At 47.8% G+C, this 18,357-nt stretch overlaps 1 protein-coding gene across 1 annotated transcript in view; it reads left to right on the top strand.

Moving 5' to 3' along the window:
* tmem130 (transmembrane protein 130) overlaps nucleotides 1-18,025 on the top strand; it is a 28,399-nt gene extending 10,374 nt beyond the window's left edge. Inside the window, exons 6-8 of the mRNA XM_059978625.1 lie at nucleotides 2,882-3,087; nucleotides 8,444-8,556; nucleotides 16,149-18,025. Coding sequence (XP_059834608.1) covers nucleotides 2,882-3,087; nucleotides 8,444-8,556; nucleotides 16,149-16,430 — 601 coding nt within the window. The 3' untranslated portion in view covers nucleotides 16,431-18,025. The remainder of the gene's footprint in view (nucleotides 1-2,881; nucleotides 3,088-8,443; nucleotides 8,557-16,148) is intronic.
* The last annotated feature ends 332 nt before the right edge of the window (nucleotides 18,026-18,357 follow it).

Here is an 18,357-nt window from a genome sequence, read left to right as displayed (position 1 = left end):
AGGGGAGAAGGCAGAGTGTCTGGTGTGGCTGGGTGATTACTCTGACTGCTTTATTGAGGCAGCAAGAGGTGTAGACAGCCCACGGAGGGCTGGCTGATTTCTCTGATGCCCTGAGCCGTCCACAACTCTCTGTAGTTTCTTGATTCACAGAATTACGTATTTTTAACCCACGTTTCTTGATTCATGTGCAATGATGAGGTTTCATGTCACTGTGGGGACCTCATCTTATAGACAATAGGTGCAGGAGTAGGTCATTCAGCCCCTCGAGTCAGCACCGATCATGATGGGAGCCCATGCTTGGCTCTATTGCTCTGTGCCGATTAAAGCATCAGGCAAGATTGGAACCTGTTGAGTCTGACGGTGGGAAACAAGCAGCCGCCTGCTGGTGTTTGACCCATCTCCATCTCATCTCGCTACGTCTGCCTTGGGTTCCTCCCGACCAGGTTGGAGGTTTAAGGTGTCCCTTCCCTCGGCTTGACTGCAAGCCCTGTACTCACTACGGTTTATAAGAATGGGGCAGGGAAGCTCATTGATCATCACCGGGTCAGCATGATCATGGCTGATCATCCACAATCAGTACCCCGTTCCTGCCTTCTCCCCGTATCCCATGACTCCGCTATCTTTAAGAGCTCTATCTAACTCTTTCTTGAAAGCATCCAGAGAATTGGCCTCCACTGCCAGTTATCTTGAACATCTTAAAGTTTGGACTTTATTATCAAAGTATGTATACCATATACATCCTTGAGATTCATCCACTTGCAGGCAGTCGCAGAACAAAGGAATGAAGTAGATTTCACAAATGATCACAGACAACAAAAGCAGCCACATAGCCAATGTGCAATAGAGGAAAATTCACACAAATGGTTGCACCAGAACAGAAGGAGCACAAGCATGTGGAGTCCCTGCAAGTGAGTCTTCCACTGCGGAGCCAGTTCCGTGCTGAGGCAAATAAAGCCAGGCCAGTCCAGGTCCCTGATGGCCACAGAGGACCAACTGCTCTCCAACCTGGTCGGGAGGAACCCAAGGCAGACGTAGCGAGATGAGATGGAGATGGGTCAAACACCAGCAGGCGGCTGCTTGTTTCCCACCGTCGGACTCAACGGTTCCAATCTTGCCTGATGCTTTAATCGGCACAGAGCAATAGAGCCAAGCATGGGCTCCTATCCCACCACCAGGCCTCGACACAGTGTCCACGCCCCCCCCCCCCCCCCCACCACCCCCCGGCAATAGCCACCTCGGACGCAGTGACACTCTGGAGGGTCTAGTTTGCCAAGTCCTCAGGAGATCGAAAAATCACCAATTCAGTTAGTCGTTTAGACCATAAGACCATATAGGAGCAGAATTAGGCTATTTGGCCCATCTCGTCTACTCTGCTATTTCATCATGGCCGACCCGTTTCCATCTCAGCCCCAGTCTTCAGCCTTCTCTCCATATTCCTTCATGTCTTGAAGAATCTGCTTAAATATACATGAGGGTTTGTCCTCCACAGCTGCCTCTGGCAATGAATTCCACAGATTCACCACTCTCTGGCTGAAGGAATCCCTCCTCATCTCCAGTCTAAATGGACATCCCTCTGTTCTGAGGCTGTGTCCTCTGTTCCTGGTTTAGTTTACTTTGGAACAAAACCAGCCCCTCCCTGCCCCCACACCATAACCAGGGGGTCACCTGTGCGACCTTCTCTCCTCATTGGGCAGACCACACCTTCCTTGGCAGCAGCTACTGAATTTCCTCAATGCAAACTTCTCCATCCAAATGAAGAGAATAGAACTGTGTAAATTGCTCCATTGTGGCCTCATCTCATTCTCACTGTCTCAGTAAATCAGCCAGTATAATCAAAGACCCCCCCCCCCACCCCAGGCGTTCTCTCCTCTCCCCCCCCCCCACCCCGTTGAGCCCTGCCACCAGGCTGAAGGACAAATTCTAACCCACTGTCATGAGACTAATGAACAGATCCCCAGCACAATAAGGTGGACTCGTTATGACCCTGTTGTCTGTCTGCACCGCACTCTCCCTGTAGCTGTGACGCTTTATCCTGCATTCTGTCATTGTTTTCCCTTGTACTGCCTCAATGCACCGATGTGATCAGATGATCTGTATGGACAACATACAAAACAAAGTTTTCCAGTGTACTTCGCTACATGTGACAATAACAAATGTAGAATGCAGAATATCAGGGCACAGTACAGGCCCTTCAGCCCACTATGTTCTGCCAACCCCTTAACCTACTCCAAGCCCAATCTAACACCTGGCCCTCCGTTTTCTTTCATCCTTGTGTCTTCCTAAGAGTCTTTTAATTGCCCCTTTTAAGATGATAAGAGGCACAGATCGAGTGGACAGCTAGAGACTTTGTCCCAGGACAAAAATGGCTAATATGAGGGGGCATAATTTTAAGGTGATTGGAGGAACGACGTCAGAGGTAGATTTTTTACACGAAGAGAAATGGGTGCATGGAACGCCCTGCCAGAGTTGGTGGGAGAGGCAGATACATTAGGGGTATTTAAGAACCTCTTAGGTAGGCACATAGAGAATAGAAAAATGGAGGGCTATGTGGCTGGGAAGGTCTTAGAGTAGGTTAAAAAGTCATTATAACATCGTGGGCCAACATCACCATACTGTGATGTGTGGTTCTATGTTCTATATACTAATGTATCCACCACCCCCGGCAGAGTGTTCTCCGTATCCACCACTCCCTGTGTGAAATACTTGCCCAACTTCCCCCTTTCCTCCAATTATTAACCACTGTGGTTTTATCAATTAGTAGGAAGGAGTCTTTAATGCTGTATTTAACTTCACTAGTTGTTTGTTAGAGAGCTGATGTGAAAGGAGGAGTGGGTGTGAGCTTCGGTGAGATAACCGGTTCTCGTTTGCAATCGCCTTGCAGCCCACCACTGCAGATCTGCTGGCTGCTCTCCCAGGACTGTACCCCCATCGTCGGCCACAAGTGTCAGCCGGTACATCTGGAGCACTCGCGCAACTACAACCTGAGCCACAGCCCGGCCTCTCCGGGACCGTACTCCTTAAGCGTGCGGGCTGAGAACAACGTGAGCACCTTCCAGACCTGCTACAGGGTAACCTCGTGGCAAAGTGGTGAGTCTGTTCTGCTGGCAAGGGAGACAACTAGGAGTGGGTAAAAGCTGATACAGCTGCGAGCAATATTATTATTATCAGTATTACTCATTCGTTCAGTCTTTGGCTGGTTTCTTTGTTTGTCTGCTTGCAAATTTGTCTTCTTTTACACTTTGGTTCTTTGTCAGAGTCACAAAGTGCTGGAGGAACTCAGCAGGTTAGGACGTTGCCTTTTCAAGACGTCCCTGATGCTGGGGAGGCGATGACAGAGCTGGCCAAGTTTGCATCTTTCTGCAGCTTCTTTCCAATCCTGTGCGGTGGTTTCTCCATACTAGACAGTTAGAAAGCTCTCCACAGAAATTTGCTCGAGATGCTGGATCTCCTGTAAATCCTGTGGTGGGCTGAAGGGCCTGTTTCTGTGGCGTGTGACTACACCAGTTGACCAGAGGCGCCTGACAGAGTCAGCAGCCTCGCGTGGGACTGTGCCCTGCCGTCCCACCCATGTGCAGTCACTCTCCACGGCCTCGGGAGGAGACTGACTTCGATCTCGACCACTTCCACTTCTGCTTTTCTAGGGGCTAATCCGAAGCACAGGAGATCCTGCAGAGGCTGGAAATCCAGAGCCACACACGCAAAATGCTGGAGGAACCCAGCAGGTCAGGCAGCGTCTATGGAGAGGAACAAAGAATCTAGGTGTCGAGAAGTGGAAATTCCTTCCCCGTTCTGATGAAGGGTCTCAGGCCAAAACATTCACTCTTTGTGCCTCTACATCAGGAGTTCCCAACCTGGGGTCCACAAGTCCTCAGGTACCGGTATCCATGGCATAGGTGCTGCTGAGTTCCCCCAGCCTTTCATCCATGAATCTCCTGGTAGTTTAAGGTGACATATGTGTTACTGTTGAGTGCCACCAGACACCATCCACTCATGGCGACCCTATGGATCGTGTAGTTGTCCGTAGGGTACTTTGATAGAAACACTATTTTGAATTTGACTTTGGTGTGAACTGCAACCCAAGTACAGGAGGCGAGCGTTTACACTTCTTGATGAAATACCATTGCGGCCTGAAGAAATGATCTTTTCCTTGACGCTGGAGGATGTGGAGGTTGCAGTAAGGCTTGAGTCAAGGCAACGTTCACGTAAGGATAGTTTATAATTGACGTTTCAGGCCGAGACCCTTCATTAGGACTCCGTTGACAGCACCAGCTCATCGGACAAGGAACTGTTCAAACTACATGGGGATTTTTAAGGGCTGACCAAATCAAGGAACTGAAAGTGACTCAGTTTCGGATGAGCTTATTGTCCCACACACCACGCGGTGCAATGAAATTCCTTAATTGTGTAAGGGAATCTGTTTTATCATCACAGTATGTTGTGAAATTTGTTATTTTCTATCAGCAGTACAGTGCAATACATAAAAATATTATACATTAAATCAGAAATACATATAAAAAATAAATTGAACATGTAACAGAGGAACACAGAATCAGAATCAGGTTTATTATCACCAGCATGTGTCATGAAATCTGTTAACTTAGCAGCAGCAGTTCAATGATAATATAGAAAAAAATCAATTCTGTTAAGTCTATATATAAAATAGATTAAAAATATTCCAAAAGCAGAAGTAATATATATTGTTTAAAAGTGAGGTAGTGTTCATAGGTTCATTTAGGAATCGGATGGCAGAGGGGAAGAAGCTGTTCCTGAATCGCTGAGTGTGTGCCTTCAGGCTTCTGTACCTCCTTCCGACTGACAGTAATGAGAAGAGGGAATGTCCTGGGTGATGGGGATCCTTAATAATGGAAGTCGCTTTTCTGAGGCACCGCTCCTTGAAGATGTCTTGAATACTACGGAGGCTGACTAATTTTACAACTCTCTGTAGTTTCGTTCTGTGCAGAAGCCTCCGCCACCGTCCCCCCCCCCCCCCCACCCCATACCAGACAGTGATGCGGCCTGTGAGAATGCTCTCCACGGTACATCTGTAGAAGTTTTAAAGTGTTTTATGTGACAAACTGAATCTCTTCAAACTCCTAATGAAGTATAGTTGCTGTCTTGCCATCTTTATAGCTGCATCAATATGTTGGGACCAGGTTGGATCCTCAGAGATCTTGACACCCAGGAACTTGAAACCGCTCACTCTCTCCACTTCTGACCCCTCAATGAGGATGGTTCATGTTGCATTTCTGATGTCCACAATCAGCTCTTTCAACCTACTGACATTGAGCGCCAGGTTGTTGCTGAGACACCACTCAACTAGCTGGTATATCTCACTCCTGTACGCCCTCTCGTCTCCTTCTGAGATTCTACCAACAATGGTTGTATTGTCAGTAAATTCATAGATGGCATTTGAGCTATGCCTAGCCACACAGTCATGGGTATAGTGAGAGTAGAGCAGAGGGCTAATCACACACCCCTGAGGTGTGCCAGTGTTGATCGTCAGCAAGGAGGAGATGTTATCACCAGTCTGCACATATTGTGGTCTTTCAGTTAGGAAGTTGAAGATCCAGTTACAGAGGGAGGTACAGAGGCCCAGGTTCTGTAGCTTATCAGCCAGGACTGTGGAGTGATGGTGTTAAACACTGAGCTATAGTCAACGACAGCATCCTGACATAGGTACTTGTATTGTACAGGTGATCTAAGGCCGTGCACAGAGCCATTGAGATTGCGTCTGCTGTTGAGCTATTGTGGCGAGAGACAAATTGCAGTGGGTCCAGGTCCTTGCTGAGGCAGAAGTTCATTCTAGCCATGACCAACCTCTCAAAGCTTTTCCTCACTGTAGATGAGAGCACTACCGGTCGATAGTCATTAGGGCACCTCGCCCTGCTCTTCTTGGGCACTTATATAATTGCTGCCCTTTTGAAGCAGATGGGAACTTCTGTCCTTAGCAGTGAGAAAATGTGGCCCACGATGTTTTCCTGACATTTTAACCTACTCCAAAATCAATCTAACCTTCCCACCCACATGGTCCTCCATTTCTCAATCATCCATGTAAGAGTTTCTTAAATGTCCCCAATGTACCTGCCTCTACACAACCGCTGGAAGCACCATGCACGCACCCAGCACTCTCTGTGTAAAAGACCCCTCTATACTCCCCCCGCCCAACACCTCAAAGTTACTGTATGTATTTATTTGTTTGTTGATTTATCATTTATGTGTCTGTTTATTTATTTATCGAGACGTGGTGTGGCACAGACCCTTCTGGCCCATCAAGCTGCACCTCCCAGCAACCTCACCACCCTGATTTAACCCTAACTCAGGGGTCCATAGACTCCTCTGTTAATGGTAGGGGTCAATGGCATAAAAATGTTAGGAACCCCTGCCTTAGCGTAATCACAGGACACTTTACAATGATCAGTCAAGCTACTAACCTATATCGGGAGAAAGCTGGACAACCCAGAGGAAACTCACGGCCCCTGTATTATCCATTTCCACCCTGGGGAAAAGCCTCTGGCTGTCCACTCGACCTACAGTATGCCTCTAATCATCTTGTACACCTCTATCAAGTCATCTCTCATCCTCCTCTGCAAAGCTAAAAGCCCCAGCTTACTCAATCTTTCCTCGTAGTACCTGCTCTCTGATCTCGGCAGCATCCTTGTAAATCTCCTCTGCACCCTCTAAAATGTCTACATCCTTCCTCTAGCACAATTCTCTAAGTGTGGTCTAACCAGAGTTTTATAGAACTGCAACATTACCTCAAGGCTCTTGAACTCATTCCTCTGACTAACGAATTGCCAACACACTATACACGTGCTTAACCACTCTATCAACTTGCCCGGCAACTTTGAGGGATCTGTGGACGTGAACCCCCAGATCTCTCTATTTCTCCTCAAGAATTAACCATGTATTCTAATTTGAAATTTGACCTTCCAAACTGAATCACTGCTCAGATTTTTGGGTTGAGCTCCATCTGCCACAACACAAGCTGGCTTTGTATCCTGTCCATGTCCCTTTGTAACCTACAGCAACCTTCTACCCATCCTCAGAACCACCAACTTTCATGTCATCTGCAAACTCACTAACCCACACTTCCACTTCCTCTTCCAAGCCATTTATAAAAACCACAAAAGACAGGGGTCCCAGAACAGATCCCCGCAGAACACCACTGGTCACCAACCTCCATGCAGAAAATACTCCATCTACAACCACCCTCTGCCTATCCTGAATCTACACCGCCATCTTTCCCTCGAGCCTCTTGACTTTCAAAATGAGCCTACTGTGAGGAACCTCGTCAAATGCTTTACTAAAATCCATACACCTCACATTCTTTACACAATATCTTTAACGTTCTGTTTCGTTACTTCCTCTAAGAATTAAATTAGGCTCACAAGGCATGCCCTACGCCTTTCAAAGCCATGCTGACTATCCCTAGTACAAACCAAAAGGAGCAAATTAGTGAGGTAGTGTTGATTGTCCATTCAGAAATCTGATGGGAGGGCAAGCAGCTCTTCCTAAGACATTGAATGTGCATCTTTAGCCTCCTGTACCTCCTCCGTGAAGGTCGTAATGAGAAGAGGGCATCTCCTAGATCAAGAGGGGTTCCTAACCTCTTTTTAATGCCATGGTCCCCTATCATTAACCGAGGGGTCCCTGGACCCCAGGTTGGGTACCCCTGGTCTGGGTGGTGAGAGTCCTTAGTGACGGATGCCAATGATTAATGTTATTAGTCACGTTTACATTGAACCATACAGTGAAATGCGTTATTTACATCAATGACCAGCACAGTCTGAGGATGTGCTGGGTGCAGCCCGCAATTGTCACCATGCTTCTGGTGTCAACATAGCATTCTCACAACCCAGTGACCCTAACCCTATGTCTTTGGATGGTGGGAGGAAACTGGAGTACCTGGGGGAAACCTCACACAGTTACAGGGAGGACGTACAAACTCCTTACAGACATAATCAGGAATCAAATGCTGAATGCTGATTGCTGGTGCTCATGACTTTCACTACTATGCTACCATACCACCCTAAAGATTAACTCTTGATCTCCCAGTCTATCTCGCCATGGCCCTTGTACATTCTTTGTCTGCCTGTATTGCACTTTGTACATTTGTTTGCACTCTAAAATAAACTGAACTCTTAGAATTAAGACTACTCATCATTCCAGACTCCTAAGGATCAGAAATTAGACAGAGATCCAACAGGCACAAATTCCTGGACTCCCATGTCTTCCTTTGAATTTGTTTAATGTTTTGAAGTTTCAAGGCTCAGCAGTTTCCTTCCACATCCCCAAGACATACAAACCAGTGGGTTGTGCAGGAGCTGACGGAATGCATAGGGAATAGAACGGGATTAGCTCGTTGGTCAGTACGCATTTGGTGGGCCGAAGGGCCTGTTTCTGTGCTCACTCTGTTAACTCCCCCCTCTCTTACTCCCAACAGGTATTCACCAGGTGTGGTTCATTGTTCTCAGTGTGACCCTATTGACTGTGCTTCTGCTTGTCATTCTGTCCACCATGGTGAGGAACCACAGACCCCGGAAAAACTTTGTTGAGGTAAGTTCAGGCCCGAAGTTTGGTCATGCCAAGTAACTTGAAAGATAATGAAAGGAAAGAATGACTTACCCAGGGCTGGCAAGTCTGGAGCTAGAAGGCATGGGGTGTACGGTGGTGAGGGAAGACTAACTTTTCCGCCCAGAGGAAGTGTTGAGGACTGTACATTAACAACATTTAAAAGGCACTTGGACAGGTACATGGATAGGAAAGGTTCGGACTGACATGTGACAAATGTGGGCAAATGGGACAAGCTTAGCTGGGAATCTTGGACAGCATGGACCAGTTAAAGATAAAGAGATTGAAGACGTACGGGTTAGGGTTAGTAAATTGTGGGCATGCTATATTGGCGCTGGAAGTATGGCGACACTAGCCATCTTGCTAGTGTCCCAGACTGTTGGTTGTTGATGCAAATGATGCATATCACAGAATGTTTCAATGTATATGTGACAAATAACAATAATCTTCAGGGGTATGTTCAGCTATTGTAATTACATAGGGCTGCCACAGGATGGCAGTGCAGTACACACAATAGATGGCCACTGTGGCATTTACCTACCACCTTATCAACCTGTGTGGCTGCACGTGTTGATCAGGAGGTAAAGAAGGCGTCTGCATGAATCCTGACAAAGGGTCCCGGCCCGAAACGTCGGCAGTGCTTCTCCCTATAGATGCTGCCTGGCCTGCCGCGGTCCACCAGCATTTTGTGGGATTTGCTTGAATTTGCAGCATCTGCAGGTTTCCTCGCGCTTGCTTGCCTTTACTAGTCAGGGCGCTGAGTTCGAAGGTCAGGAAGTTATGTTTCAGCTTTATAAAATTCTGGTTCGGCTGCATCTGGAGTATTTCATACCGTTTTGGTAGCCCTATTACAAGAAGGCTTTGGGAAGGGTTTACCAACAGGCTGCCTGGATTAAAAATGGTTGGACAAACTTGGATTGTTTTCCCTAGAGCAGCAGGGGCTGGGGAGAGATCGAATGAATGCTTGTAAGGTTGAGAGAGGCAGAGTTGGAGTAGACAGCATCTGTTTCCCAGGGTTGAAATGTCTAGGACCAGAGGGCATGCATTTAATGTGAAAGGGAGAAAATTCAAAGGGGCAAATGTGAGGAGCAAGTTTTCTTACCCAGACAGTGGTGGTTGCCAGGCCAGGAATGTGCTGCCTGGGGTGATGGTGGAGGCAGATACGACAGAGTTATTCTTAGATAGACACATGAATGTGCAGAATAGGGTGTCATTTATCGGGATGGAGGTCGGTGACTAGCGGGGTGCCTCAGGGATCTGTTTTGGGCCCAATGTTGTTTGTAATATACATAAATGATCTGGATGATGGGGTGGTAAATTGGATTAGTAAGCATGCCGATGATACTAAGGTAGGAGGAGTTGTGGATAATGAGGTGGGTTTTCAAAGCTTGCAGGGAGATTTATGCCGGTTAGAAGAATGGGCTGAACGTTGGCAGATGGAGTTTAATGCTGAGAGGTTCTACATTTTGGCAGGAATAATCCAAATAGAACATACAGGGTAAATGGTAGGGCATTGAGGAATGCAGAGGAACAGAGAGATCTAGGAATAACGGTGCATAGTTCCCTGAAAGTGGAGTCTCATGTAGATAGGGTGGTGAAGAAGGCATTTGGAACGCTGGCCTTTATAAATCAGAGCATTGAGTACAGAAGTTGGGATGTAATGTTAAAATTGTACAAGGCATTGGTAAGGCCGAATTTGGAATATTGTGTACAGTTCTGGTCACCAAATTATAGGAAAGATATCAATAAATTAGAGAGAGTGCAGAGACGATTTACTAGGATGTTACCTGGGTTTCAGCACTTAAGTTACAGAGAAAGGTTGAACAAGTTAGGTCTCTATTCATTGGAGCGTAGAAGGTTGAGGGGGTATTTGATCAAGGTATTTAAAATTTTGAGAGGGATAGATAGAGTTGACGTGAATAGGCTGTTTCCATTGAGAGTAGGGGAGATTCAAACGAGAGGACATGATTTGAGAGTTAGGGGGCAAAAGTTTAAAGGAAACACGAGGGGGTATTTCTTTACTCAGAGAGTGATAGCTGTGTGGAATGAGCTTCCTGTAGAAGTAGTAGAGGCCAGTCCAGTTGTGTCAGTTAAGGTAAAATTGGATAGGTATATGGACAGGAAAGGAGTGGAGGGTTATGGGCTGAGTGCGGGTAGGTGGGACTAGGTGAGATTCAGAGTTCGGCAAGGAATAGGAGGGCCGAGATGGCCTGTTTCCATGCTGTGATTGTTATATGGTTATATTAGCACAACATTGAGGACTGAAGGGCCGGTTTCTGTGCTGTCCTGTTCAACACCCTATGGATGATTCTGAGTTATGCAAGCTCTCCATTACATGCGGCACCCACTGTATCCTGTAGCAATCTTCACCGCCAAATCGTCCTGCGCTGCAGCTCTCTGGAATCCTTGGACCTTGGTACGTTGGGCTTCAGGAGCCACTACGTTATGTTGCTGCTCGATAAAACCCGGTCAGACCACTCTTGGAGTTGTGTTCAGTTCTGGTCGCCTCATTATAGGAGGGGTGTGGAAGCTTTAAAGAGGTTGCAGAGGAGATTCACCAGGATGCTGCCTGGATTAGAGAGGGTGCAGAGGAGATTCACCAGGATGCTGCCTGGATTAGGGAGGGTGCAGAGGAGATTCACCAGGATGCTGCCTGGATTAGAGAGGGTGCAGAGGAGATTCACCAGGATGCTGTCTGGATTAGAGAGGGTGCAGAGGAGATTCACCAGGATGCTGCCTGGATTAGAGAGGGTGCAGAGGAGATTCACCAGGATGCTGCCTGGATTAGAGAGGGTGCAGAGGAGATTCACCAGGATGCTGCCTGGATTAGAGAGGGTGCAGAGGAGATTCACCAGGATGCTGCCTGGATTAGAGAGGGTGCAGAGGAGATTCACCAGGACGCTGCCTGGATTAGAGAGGGTGCAGAGGAGATTCACCAGGACGCTGCCTGGATTAGAGAGGGTGCAGAGGAGATTCACCAGGACGCTGCCTGGATTAGAGAGGGTGCAGAGGAGATTCACCAGGATGCTGCCTGGATTAGAGAGGGTGCAGAGGAGATTCACCAGGATGCTGTCTGGATTAGAGAGGGTGCAGAGGAGATTTACCGGGATGCTGCCTGGATTAGAGAGGGTGCAGAGGAGATTCACCAGGATGCTGCCTGGATTAGAGAGGGTGCAGAGGAGATTCACCAGGACGCTGCCTGGATTAGAGAGGGTGCAGAGGAGATTCACCAGGACGCTGCCTGGATTAGAGAGGGTGCAGAGGAGATTCACCAGGACACTGCCTGGATTAGAGAGAGTGCAGAGGAGATTTACCAGGATGCTGCCTGGATTAGAGAGGGTGCAGAGGAGATTCACCAGGACGCTGCCTGGATTAGAGAGGGTGCAGAGGAGATTCACCAGGATGCTGCCTGGATTAGAGAGGGTGCAGAGGAGATTCAGGATGCTGCCTGGATTAGAGAGGGTGCAGAGGAGATTCACCAGGATGCTGCCTGGATTAGAGAGGGTGCAGAGGAGATTCACCAGGATGCTGCCTGGATTAGAGAGGGTGCAGAGGAGATTCACCAGGACGCTGCCTGGATTACAGAGGGTGCAGAGGAGATTCACCAGGACGCTGCCTGGATTAGAGAGGGTGCAGAGGAGATTCACCAGGACACTGCCTGGATTAGAGAGAGTGCAGAGGAGATTTACCAGGATGCTGCCTGGATTAGAGAGGGTGCAGAGGAGATTCACCAGGACGCTGCTGGATTAGAGAGGGTGCAGAGGAGATTCAGGATGCTGCCTGGATTAGAGAGGGTGCAGAGGAGATTCAGGATGCTGTCTGGATTAGAGAGGGTGCAGAGGAGATTCAGGATGCTGCCTGGATTAGAGAGGGTGCAGAGGAGATTCAGGATGCTGCCTGGATTAGAGAGGGTGCAGAGGAGATTCAGGATGCTGCCTGGATTAGAGAGGGTGCAGAGGAGATTCAGGATGCTGCCTGGATTAGAGAGGGTGCAGAGGAGATTCACCAGGATGCTGCCTGGATTACAGAGGGTGCAGAGGAGATTCAGGATGCTGCCTGGATTAGAGAGGGTGCAGAGGAGATTCAGGATGCTGTCTGGATTAGAGAGGGTGCAGAGGAGATTCAGGATGCTGCCTGGATTAGAGAGGGTGCAGAGGAGATTCAGGATGCTGTCTGGATTAGAGAGGGTGCAGAGGAGATTCAGGATGCTGTCTGGATCAGAGAGGGTGCAGAGGAGATTCAGGATGCTGCCTGGATTAGAGAGGGTGCAGAGGAGATTCAGGATGCTGTCTGGATTAGAGAGCTTGTCAGGCTGAGAGAGCTAGGGCTTTTTTGCTCTTTGGAGGGAAGGACAATGAGAGGTGGCTTAACAGAGATGTCCAAGATGATAAGAGGCATAAATCGAGTGGATAACCTGAGACATTTGCCCAGAGTGAACGTGGCTAATACCATCATTGTCATTATGTGCTGTGTCATATGACGTGGGTGATCATGGGCTATGACCATGACTGTTCTTGGCAAATTCTGCAGAAGCGGTTTGCCATTGCCTTGTCCTGGGCAGAGTCTTTACAAGACGGGCGACCCCAGCCAGTATCAGTACTCTTCAGAGATTGTCTGCCTGGCATCAGAGGTTGCATAACCAGGATGTGATACGTACGGTGGGGGGCACGTGATTTTAAAGTGATTGAAAGAAAGTATAGAGGGGATGCCAGAGGTAAGTTTTTTTTAATACAGGGAGTGGTAGGTGTGGAAAACTCCTACCAAACCCCTACCAAGGGTGGTGGCAAAGACAGATACATTAGGGACATTTTTAGAGATGCTTAGATAGACACATGGATGAAAGAAATATGTTGGGTTGTGTGGGAGGGAGGTGTTAGATTGATCTTAGAGTGGGTTAAAAGATTGCACATCATTGTGGGCTGAAGAGCCTGTACTGATTTATGTTCTATGTTCTATGTTTTATACGTTCTGTGCCCTAGCCCTCTGAGTTCTGATGTCACAGCTTTGACAGGCCCACTTTGGGCTGCTGCTTTACGTAGTTTTGATTAAGAAATTAGCTGTAGTGTTCTATGCTTTATGTCCCTGCGTCTACCCTGTCATGTCGCTGTAAAACATGTAGGCAATATTATGAGAATGAAGTTAGCTACAATTTATTGCTCATTAGTACACAGTTTCTGTACCGGAGCATGGACACTCAATCCCAATCAGGTTTATTGTCACTGGCATGTGATGTGAAATTTGTTAACTTAGCAGCAACAGTTCAATGCAATACATAATCTAGCAGAGAAAAAAAAATCAATAAAATAAAATCATAATAAATAAACAAGTAAATCAATTACATATATTGAATAGATTTAAAAAGCCTGCAAAAACAGAAATACTGCATATTAAGAAAAGGTGAGGTAGTCTCCAAAGCTTCAATGTCCATTTAGGAATCGGATGGCAGAGGGGAAGAACCTGTTCCTGAATCGCTGAGTGTGTGCCTTCTACCTGATGGTAACAGTGAGAAAAGGGCATGTCCTGGGTGCTGGAGGTCCTTAATAAAGGACACTGCCTTTCTGAGACATTGTTCCCCGAAGCTGCAGCTTCTTTCGGTCCTGTGCAGTAGCCCCTCCATACCAGACAGTGTGCAGCCTGTCAGAATACTCTCCGCGATACAACTATAGAAGTTTTTGAGTGTATTTGTTGACATGCCAAATCTCTTCAAACTCCTAATAAACTATAGCTGCTGTCTTGTCTTCTTTATGATTACATTGATATGTTGGGACCAGGTTAGATCCTCAGGACTTGACACCCAGGAACTTGAATCTGCTCACTCTCTCCACTTCTGATCCCTCTGAGGATTGGTATGTGTCCCTTCGTCTTACCCTTCCTGAAGTCTACAACCAGCTCTTTCGTCTTAATGACGTTGAGTGCCAGGTTGTTGTGGCACCATTCCACTAGTTGGCATATCTCATTCCTGTACGCCCTCTCGTCACCACCTGAGACTCTACCAACAATGATTGTATTGTCAGCATATTTATAGATGGCATTTGACTTTACTATCAATTTTTACGATTGGATTGTTTCTACATAGTGTTGTTTATGCAAGTGTGATATAATCAGGGTTTGGAGTCTAGTTGTCTGGGATGGTCATAGTAAAGATATTTCCAACATTATCAAGTAGTCGTTCCTTAAGGTTGTTATAGCCGGGGGTGGAAATGGAGACGAGCTCCCACTATTTATTAAATGCTCCCAATGGTGTGGATCTCAAACAGCCTCTGACAACCAGGTCCAGCTCCTGGCCTTCACGTGTGGCTTAACTACTAAGCCCAGTGGAACCCTTTCTCCTGACAAAAGGGGCAAAGGCGGGTTACTGGCATCTTAAAACAAATTGCTTCGGGCGGGTGGGGCTGGTCAGCCGTGGCCGGCAGCTCAGGAGAAGGAAAACTCTGATTGCAAACCTCTGCTGCCTTGCGGCTCTACCCACTCACGGGGAAGTAAATCCTGAGGAACTGGAGTCCCTAAGGCAGACCCACATTGAGGTCAATGCTGACTGGCAACTCCTGCCAAACTATCGGTCTCTGCCGTCCCTTTGGGCTCTTCAGCTGCCTGGAGAGCCGGAACCTGCTACACGGGCAACAGTTCGCTCTCCATATCGTACTGCCCAGGCCTGTGTAAAACGTAGACAGCTAGGACGCAATATCCATGGTCGAGCCCGACCGACCGAGGGCCTCAGTGAATTGGTGCCTTTCTTGAATTAGATTGAAAACCAAGAGGGAGGGCATTTGACAAACTGGATGCCGCTGAACTTGTTAAATGCAGACAAAGGCAGAAAGGGAGCAGGTGTGCATTCATGTAGCACCTTTCCTATCTTGCCGATGCTCCGATGGCTTTTCAGTGACTTTGGGGGGAGACGTCTGCCCCGTATCTGAGCATTCTGATTGTAGCAGGATAATGGGTGTTGTGTAACAGCACAGAATCAAAGGGCCGAAGGGCCTGTACTGTGTCCTAGTGTTCTATGTTCTATATGCATGACTTGTATGTAGTCCCAGGCACATATACCTAGCCAGGGTGCCTAAGACCTTTGCACAGTACTGGAGTAATTTTATCACTGTACTGCTGCGGCAAAAAAAAAACACGTCATATGTGAGTGACGATAAACCTGATTCTGATCTGGGTCTCCGTCGTGGTCTGAGAGTGGGAAGGGGGCAGGGAGAGGGGAATCATGGCTGGGAAAAGGGGAAGGGAGAGGGAAGAAACAGGGACATTCTGTAATGATCAATACACTAATTGTTTGGAATCAAATTACCTTGGGTGTTGTCTCAGGGCTGGGTGTGTCCACCACCTACACCTGCCCTGGAACTCCGTCTCTGCCACCTGTCCCACACCCCTCCCGTGGCACTCCACCCTCGCCATTCCCAACGTCCTCTGTTCCCGGCAGATGTACAAACTCACTCTCCGCTCCACGTTGGCAAATACAGTACCGTGCAAAAGTCTCGGGTGCCCTACCTATAGATACATGCCTAAGACCTTTGCACAGTATTGTAAATATCTGACTGTGATTTTCTAACTCCTGCTTGTCCTCTGTTTCACAGGTAGCAGATTTTGACTTCTGTCCAAGCAAAGGGAAGCTGGTGCACGAGAAGCGAGCTTGGCCGGGGACGGTCGCTTCCCCCTGCTGCGGAACGGGTCTGACCCTGGGCAGGGAGTCACGGAGCCACGGCATCAGGGAGGCCCACCCCCTCCTGAAGTTCAGCGGCAGCCCCCCGCAGGACTACCGCACCTGGGAGCGCCGCTCCACTGCGCCCGGGGCCGGCCACTCCCCCAGCTACGACAACAATGCTCGTTCGCACAGCGCTTCTGGGAGCACGGGATGAAAGCTAGGTGGCTCCCAGGCGGCACCGCGGCAAAGAGAGTAGAGCCCTGGAGACCTGACGTCCGCCGCCGTCTGTGTGGAGTTCGATATTGGTACTGTTTTTATTAGAGAGAGATCACATTGGGGGAAAGATCCCCCACATCCTTCTGAGCATCAACTGAAGGCCCAGAGACAACTAACGCTCCTGAAAAGTTAACTTCTTGATCCTGAGATCATCTGACCTCCTCTGGACCTTTTCCAATGCCAGCACATCCTTTCTTCGATAAGGGGCTCCAAACTGTTCACAATACCCCAAATGCAGTCTGAGCAATGCTTTATAAAGCCCCAGCGTTACATCATTACTTTTATGTCTGGTCCTCAGAATTGGAATCAGAATCGGGTTTAATGTCTCTGGCACACGTCATGAAATTTGTTGTCTCTGCGGCAGCAGTACAATGCAATACATGATAATAGAAAACAAGACATGAATTATAGTATGTATATATAGTTAGATTAAATAAGTAGTGTAAAAATAGAAATTAAAAAGTAGTGAGGTAGCATTCAATGTCCATTCAGAAATCGGATGGCAGAGGGGAAGAAGCTGTTCCTGAATCGCTGAGTGTGTGCCTTCAGGCTTCTGTCCCTCCTTCCCGATGGTAGCAATGGGACCAGGGCACGTCCTGGGCAGTGGGTGCTCTTAATGTCGGATACCACCTTTCCGAGGCATCACTCCATGGATCCTGGATCCCGCAGAGGCTGGTGCCCATGATGGAGAAGACTAACTTTACAACTCTGGAGCTTATTTCAATTCTGTGCAGTAGCCCCGCTCCCTACCCCCGTACCAGACAGTGACGCAGCCAGCTAGAATGCTCTCCACAGCACATCTCTGGAAAGCTGAGAGTATCTTTGGTGACATATCAAATCTCCTCAAACTCCTAATGAAATATAGTCGCTGTCACACCACCTTCATGATTGCATCAATATGCTGGGCTCAGGATTGACCTTCAAGGTTTAGTGCAAGTTTATAGTTGCAACACCACTTAACCAGCTGATCTATCGCGCTCCTGTGTGCCTCCTCATCACCATCTTGCATCCTACAGACAACAGTTGGGTCATCGGCCATTTTATAGATGGTGTTTGCACTATGTCCAAGCACAGCATTGGGTGTAGAGACAGGAGAGCAGTAGGCTGATGAAGTGTTCTTGAGGAATGCACTAGATGGGCTGAATGGCCAGCGTTGTTAACCCAGAGGGTAAACAAAACAACAGTAGGCACTGAAGCAGTTCAGAGACAGTTTTTTTTTGACAAAGGACTGACAGAAATTAACATATTAATGGGCGCCACAGTAATGTAGTAGTTAGCACAACAGTATTACAGCTCAGGGCATTAAAGTTCGGAGTTCAATTCTGGCGCCATCTGTAAGAAAGCTTATATATTTTTCCCACGAGAATGCAGGTTTCCTCTGAGTGCTCTGGCATTCTGCCCACAGTCCGAAGATGTACATGGGTAGGTTAATTGGTCATTGTAAATTGTCCTGTGAGGGTTAGCTGGGTTGCTGAGTGTCACAGTTCAAGAGGATGGAAGGGCCTATTGTACTGTATCTCGAAATAAAAATATATAAAGACTTGGGTCTTAGAAATTTGATCTGATTGGGTTCTGGCAGCTAGTCCTTTGGCCAGAACCCTCCCAGAATTCGGGGTGTTTGAGCTGCTGTCTGGAAGGGAACGAAAGGGTGAGAAGCGTGGTGAGGTCTTACATTTCATGTCAAATGATCTCATCACCACAATGGTAAACAAAATGCTGCTCGCTGTTCCTGTAATAAATCATCCTGACAGCAGCGAGGACGCAGGGAACCTGCGATAGATACTCTCGAGGCTGCACGCTTCGTTAAGATGCGTCCTCTCCTTCTCCGCGCTCATCTTTGGCTCTAATGCATTGTGTGTTTCAGT

The sequence above is a fragment of the Hypanus sabinus genome, chromosome 9 (genome assembly GCF_030144855.1).
Source record: "Hypanus sabinus isolate sHypSab1 chromosome 9, sHypSab1.hap1, whole genome shotgun sequence".
NCBI classification, from domain to species: Eukaryota; Metazoa; Chordata; class Chondrichthyes; order Myliobatiformes; family Dasyatidae; genus Hypanus; species Hypanus sabinus.
This window is presented reverse-complemented; position numbering and strand designations above follow the sequence as displayed.